The sequence below is a fragment of the Aethalodelphis obliquidens genome, unplaced genomic scaffold, assembly GCF_003676395.1.
Source record: "Aethalodelphis obliquidens isolate GAN/ISIS:26980383/991018 unplaced genomic scaffold, ASM367639v1 scaffold17, whole genome shotgun sequence".
Lineage (NCBI taxonomy): Eukaryota > Metazoa > Chordata > Mammalia > Artiodactyla > Delphinidae > Aethalodelphis > Aethalodelphis obliquidens.
In genome coordinates, this window is record NW_020837961.1 from 25,180,518 (window position 1) to 25,187,490 (window position 6,973).

A 6,973-nucleotide genomic window follows, 5' to 3' on the forward strand; every position below is an offset into this window, starting at 1 on the left:
GCGGTAAGCAGGGGGCGGGGAGGCAGCTAGGTAAGAGGCGTTCCTTGTAGTCTAGGGAAAATCCCACCCAAGGCTCCCTTGGTCCCCAACTTTATTTAGTAGTTTCTTTTCCCCGCGAGGCGGAGACGGGAGTGGCAGAAGCAGGCGGGGCAGGAGGCCGGCTCTTAGGTAGGAAGTGCCCTGCGACTGGAGCGCAGACCTGGACGGGGGTGGGGGGGTGGGTTTGAGCAGGGGCACTACTGTAAGTGAGAGCTGCGGGGCGCAGGGAAGGGGAGGCGACATCAGAGCGCCGCGGGGGCAGGAAGGGGAGGTGGAGGGCGCGGCGGGGGAGCGGGAGGCGGGTGTCGGGAGAGCAGAAAGGACCAAAGCCTGGAGGAAGCCGAGAGGGAGAAGGGGCGACGCCAGAATCCGAGCAGGAGAAACCTGCGCTTTCAGGCAGGGGAGGGCGGGGGCGCGCGGGAGGGAGGGAGGGAGGGAGGCGGGGGTGAGGGGGCAGGCGCGGGGAGAGGGGAGTATAACTCGGCGGCCGCGAAGCGCGGGGCAGTTTCGCATGCCCAGGTCTACAGCCAGCGCCAAGCGGAGCCCAGCAACAGCGCAGACTGACCTCGTAGCCAGCGGTGGAGCGCGTAGCCGGGTCAAGGCGCGCCGAGCTCCGAGCGGCGGCGAGTGAGCGCAACTCCGCATCGCCCTTCCCCTCTCCGGCTCTCGCCCAGCGCTTCTGCGGAGGGTCCCGGCTACCGGGGCCAGTTGCGTGAGCCACATACAAGCGCGCGGGCAGGCCGGGAAGATGATGATGATGTCCCTGAACAGCAAGCAGGCGTTCAGCATGCCGCACGGCGGCAGCCTGCACGTGGAGCCCAAGTACTCGGCGTTGCACAGCGCCTCGCCCGGGTCCTCTGCACCCGCGGCGCCCTCCGCCAGCTCTCCTAGCAGCTCGAGCAATGCTGGCGGCGGTGGCGGCAGTGGCGGGGGCGGTGGAGGCCGGAGCAGCAGCTCCAGCAGCAGTGGCAGCAGCGGCGGCAGCGGCGGGGGCTCCGAGGCGATGCGGAGAGCATGTCTTCCAACCCCACCGGTGCGTATTTCTGCATAATCACCGCTTAAAGGCACATTTTGACAGCCCCCTTTATCTGCTTGATGTTTTTTTCATGTCTGCACAGCAAATCACCCCGCACCTCCAACAAATTCCCCCCCCCCCCTTTCTTATGTATTCAGAGGGTCTTTCCTTTCATATTAATTTTTAAGACCTGGAATGTTGCCTGTGCGCGTGTTGTGTTGTGTTGTGTTTGCAGGCTCACTTTCCTCCTCCTCGTGCACTCGTGGCTTCTCTCCGTGGCTTCCCTCCTCTCCTCCTCACCTGCTAGTTTCAGGATTGTTATTATTATTATTTTAATTTATTTTTAACGTTCTGGGAATGTTGTAGGCGCGGCGGCGGTGTCGAGCTCTGGGCCGGAGCTTCCGGAGAGAGTGCGCACAATTCCCCGCTGAGAGTGATGTGTGCCTTTTACTTGCAATTGCAGAGCAATATATTCGGCGGGCTGGATGAGAGCCTGCTGGCCCGCGCCGAGGCTCTGGCGGCGGTGGACATCGTCTCCCAGAGCAAGAGCCACCACCATCACCCGCCCCACCACAGCCCCTTCAAGCCGGACGCCACCTACCACACCATGAATACCATCCCGTGCACGTCGGCTGCCTCCTCTTCGTCGGTGCCCATCTCGCACCCGTCCGCGCTGGCGGGCACGCACCACCACCACCACCACCACCACCATCACCACCATCAGCCTCATCAGGCGCTTGAGGGCGAGTTGCTGGAGCACCTGAGTCCCGGGCTAGCGCTGGGTGCCATGGCGGGCCCCGACGGCGCCGTGGTGTCCACTCCAGCTCACGCGCCGCCCATGGCTACCATGAACCCCATGCACCAAGCCGCTCTCAGCATGGCCCACGCGCACGGGCTGCCCTCACACATGGGTTGCATGAGCGACGTGGACGCCGACCCCCGGGACCTGGAGGCGTTCGCCGAGCGCTTCAAGCAGCGACGCATCAAGCTAGGGGTGACCCAGGCCGATGTGGGCTCCGCGCTGGCCAACCTCAAGATCCCCGGCGTGGGCTCGCTCAGCCAGAGCACCATCTGCAGGTTCGAGTCCCTCACGTTGTCTCACAACAATATGATCGCGCTCAAACCCATCCTGCAAGCGTGGCTAGAGGAGGCGGAGAAGTCTCACCGCGAGAAGCTCACCAAGCCGGAGCTCTTCAACGGCGCGGAGAAGAAGCGCAAGCGCACGTCCATCGCGGCGCCGGAGAAGCGCTCGCTCGAAGCCTACTTCGCCATCCAGCCGCGGCCCTCTTCCGAGAAGATCGCCGCCATCGCTGAGAAGCTGGACCTTAAGAAGAACGTGGTGCGCGTCTGGTTCTGCAACCAGAGGCAGAAACAGAAAAGAATGAAATATTCCGCGGGCATTTAGGAGACCCACGGCCTCTCCAGGGACAGGCCCCTCCTAATCTCCTCTTTTCCCTCCCTCTCTCTCCTGCCTCTTCTTTTTTTTTTTTTCCCCCCCCCCCCCCCCCCCCACTTTTCGCGACTAGAAACAATTCCATTAAATGTGAATCCGGAGAAAGCGAGGATTGGAGAGCGAGCGAACGAGCAAGTCACTGAGCCCAAGTCCGGTGAGAATGTGAAACGATTTCTCAAGGGAAAGAAAAACAAAAGAAGGGATTTGTCAAGTTGTAGCAAAGTTGTCCCTTTCGACCCCACCCCACCCGGAAAAGGCACCTCGGCCTCTTCAGAGGAAGTCTGGAGCCGGCTGTTTGCAGGAAGGCAGACGGGACAGCCTTTTAAAAGGCTTCCAGAATGAGCAAGTAAGATTTGTTTTTATTCCTAAAGACATCACCCTTGTTCCAAGTTTAAAAGTACACTTTGCAGCTATTTTTCAGAAATAGAAATTGATTCAGGACTGAAACTTTAAGCTAGAGTTGATGCTTAATGTGATAGAGACATCTCTAAAGTATTTTGAATTTTAAAAAAAAGATGGCAGATTTTCTGCATTTACACTGTATATTATATATATATTTTTATTGTGGTTCTTACCCCCTTCTTCCTTCTCTGAAGTGTTAATGCTTAAGGAAGGAGTTGCGCCTGCTGTGTTCACTGATCTTGAAAGCTATTATTAGATTATTGCTGAACAACCCTCTGTAAATTATTAATTTATCTCTCTAGCAACTTAATTTGTGCACATTCTAATTAATTAAGCTTATTTACTCTTAAAAAACGGGAGAACGTATGGCTAGTGAAGTTAACAAATTTTTTTATTTGATGAGTTTACTGAATTTTTACAGCTTTCCTCTTATACTGTGTTCCTTTTGGCCCATTTGTATATTCTCACTTTGAATGAAGATTGCTTTTTCTTTGTTTTTACTGGTAGTGTTCTGATTTGTGAGTCGACACTCAGTAATGGATGTCTTAATCGTGTAGACCTGATTCACTGTCCAAAGTATTGTTTACTTCGTTACATATTTAATGGGGATTCCCACATTGTCCCTGCTACACAGGCACTCTCTCACTCACTCATAGACACACACACACACACACACACACACCTCTAATGGAAGAGAAGAAGTCAAGCAGTTGGAAGCATGACTAGGATGCATCGTTTTCTAGCTTTAGGTGCATTTGTCACTTGGTGTTTGCCCTTCCAGATTCTAAGATTTCACCAAGGTATTTCAGTCTTCTAGTTTTCAATTGCTCTGTTGACTACATTTTAACATTTACAAGAATCCTTCCGTTTTTCCTTTTGGAGGTTTGTTTGTAGGAAAACAAATTTGAACTATAAGAAAGACAGTGCACTGCTTGTAAATTCACATTGTTTGGTAGAATTCTTTTGAAACAACAACAACAAAAATTAGGTACATGATGACTGGTACCTTATCTACTGTAAATACTTCATTCAAAATGATGCACATATAGATATATTCTTACAAATTTTGCTGTATTGCTGTTCCATTTAAGGCTCTCTGAAGTCTTGAGTTCTGTATATGACCTGGTTTCTTGTTTCTGTTAATAGATGGTTTATTTACTATGGTAATGTATTAAGTTATTTTTGGTGTTGTTTGATTGTCTTTCATTGAAGAGATGATTTTAATGTTTTATTGGCAAAGTATGCTGCTTTTTTTCATTAAAATATGCTATTGAAATTAAATGGCTTTTAAAATGTGATGTTGTTTTAAATCATTTACATGGGAATTATTTTGATGGGGGAATTTTTTAAAAGAAGAAACACATTTTAACGTTTTATAATGCAGTGGTTGTTGCCAAAGTCTGGTTTGGATTTAGTAGAGGGTGTTTCTCTAGGAAAGTATAAAAGAACAGGGTCTATAATAGCCTTCTCATAGCCAGAGCTCATCTCACAGGGTGCTTTGCTTTTCTGCCCAGATGAGGTCACAACATTGGGCTCCAAATACCTCTCTTGAAGTTATTTCTCCAGATCAGCAAAATTCTGCAAAGAGCATCTCTGTGAGCAGAGGTATTGCATGGGTAAAAGAAAGGAACTCAGTTCGGTTTTCAGCAGCACTGGGAGACTGGGTGTGGCAAGTGTCAAGGCCTGGTTGGTGGAGTAGGACACCCTGGCTGAGACCTAGGGGATGGCCCACCAGAGTTCTCAGTTCAGTCACCACTCCTGGAGAGCAGTGCCCCACAACCAGAGCTCAAAGCACCTAGGTTACTGGGATATGAAGTAAAGCATCTCTCTCTCTCTCTCTTTCTCTCGCCCTCTCTCTCTCTCCATTGCCATGACCTTTAAGGAAACTCACATTCTGCAAGAAATCCTGGGTGGTTAGAGGGAGCAAAATTTTGCCCCCTTTCTATGACTCATCCAGACACCAGAGTTGGTGGAAGTCTGTCTACTGGTGGTTTGACACAAAGAAATTTTGCCTATTTGATACACTGACTTTTCTTTTTCTGATCCTAGTTTTAAAAAAACCTCCTCACAAATTTTAATAATTTTCAGACTTCCTACAATATTTGGGCAACATGTTAAGTTTGCAAAGTTTTTTTTTCAGGAAAGCTCTGGTTTAGATATTTACATTATTAATGATGAAAGCATCATATTAATTATAGGTACAACAAGAGAGAGGAATCAGGCCATCCTCCATGGGTAATTCTGCTAACCAGAGCTGTTACCTCTCTAATATGGAACTGTCTTGGAATATTTCTTATTTTGAGGATGAGGTAAGGAAACATCCCATGAGTCAATGAAAATTGTTATAGTGGCTCAAGTTGGAATGAAATGTTGTTGGAAAATTGATTTTGACTTTCAGATGTAACAAACAGAGTTCTGAAAGTTGGATGGATAATGGGTGGAGGGACTTCTTTCCCTATAACTGAATAAAAGGCACCTGAAAGAACAAAATCCATATGTCCCTTTAGAAATAATGAGATACATTGCATAGATATCTAAGGAAATATAGAAAGTTGTGGAGATTTAAAAGAAAGAATTGTAATTTCATATATAGTGATATTGATAGTTTAATTTTATTTCTGTGTTGTGAAGGCCGAATGTCCTTTCTTCCACTTTACCCCCCACTATTAGATTCAGTTTTCCTGAAAGTCTTTTCAAACAGCCAGTCTCCAATCTCACTGTACTAGGTACTGGTTTCAGCACCACGGATAGTAACCACATGACTCAGTCTCGCTCCAACACGTTTAACCATACAGTTCTAGCCAGTTAGAGAACTTTCTGCTTGCTTACTTTTTCTGGAGAGCAGGAAATGAATTAAATGGCTTGAATGTATAGCAAACCAGACTTTCTGATCTAGAATAAAAATTATCTTCAGTAAATAACACCTCCTCCTTCCCATATGTTGCTGTTAACTAAGCGTCCAGGAAATGTGTTAGGAGGAAGGGGAGTCAGTTAGGGGAAAGACAGGTGTGCTTGTGTTTTCTTTCTACAAATATAACATCTTTAAATGAAGAGAGAAATACTGTAAAAGTAGTAGAAATTAAGAAATATAATGGACAGAAATAAAATAGGTGTTCTTTTTAGTGCATTTTGAAATATGTGATAGCTTGCATGTATGCATGTTTGTCCTAGATTTTTGTGAGGAACGTGACAGGAAAGCAACTATCCATTTACTTCAACAGTTGATAGTAAAGACCTATATTTCCCCCTTCATTCATCAACTGTTCTCTGTCTCCTGTGTTCCTGGACTTCTACAACTATCACATTTTAAGTTCATCTTCTTGATGTTATCACAAGGGTAAAAAAAAATTTCCTGCCTACAAAATGGAAATTATATCCATTATTTAAGCCTGCTTAAATGTGTTTGTTTTATGAGAAAAGCAGAATTTTAAAAAGAAATATATTCTGAAAGTTTTTAAGTGAATTATAGTTGCAGAGATATACCAAAACAAAGAGATTTGAAGAGGATTGGTCTTAAAGAAGAAATTAAAGGTAAGACTAGAAGGGTCTGTTTATAAATTGTTGAGAAATATCCATTTGGTATTGGCTTTCAAAATACTCAGATGGATAAATAGCAAATTGTGTCTGAAAACCCTTGTCATATCAATCAAATCCATTGGCATTTATGACTCCTTTCCTAATTTTTTCCCCTAAAGGTCCACAATGACTATTTCATCAGAAAAAGGTATTTTACGAATTGACTTAGCTGCATACCTAATCTTCCTCAATATGACGTTTCAGAATTATGTAGTTTATTTTCTTTTAACTTCTTTAAAGGCAAATGATCCAAATGATTCAATGGGTAATCATTTAAGTCTAAAATGGAATGGAATAGTGACTAATAGCAAAGATCATTGCGACCTGGTTGATAGCTAAGTACTCTCTACACCAATTGGATAATACTATTATCTGCAATTTTTTTTTGAAATTTGACATTAAATCAGTTGGTCTGTTCTTTATAGATTAAGTTTCATTGATACACAGCTTGGGGAAGAATAATGGAAATATGAAAAAGCAAATGAAAT

At 46.1% G+C, this 6,973-nt stretch overlaps 1 protein-coding gene across 1 annotated transcript; it reads left to right on the top strand.

The window, feature by feature from the left end:
• Positions 1–542: 542 nt before the first annotated feature.
• On the top strand, positions 543–2,459 carry POU4F2 (POU class 4 homeobox 2). Its single transcript, XM_027117271.1, has 2 exons — positions 543–1,072; positions 1,518–2,459. The coding sequence occupies exons 1-2, from the start codon at positions 788–790 to the stop codon at positions 2,457–2,459; spliced, it is 1,227 nt and encodes a 408-aa protein (XP_026973072.1). The 5' UTR covers positions 543–787.
• The last annotated feature ends 4,514 nt before the right edge of the window (positions 2,460–6,973 follow it).

What these genes read in the sequence shown, in the direction of transcription:
- POU4F2 (XM_027117271.1), top strand. Translation starts at nt 788, where the DNA reads ATGATGATGATGTCCCTGAACAGCAAGCAGGCGTTCAGCATGCCGCAC. An exon ending in CATGTCTTCCAACCCCACCG is followed by an intron (nt 1,073 to 1,517) that starts GTGCGTATTTCT and finishes TTGCAATTGCAG; the next exon opens with AGCAATATATTCGGCGGGCT.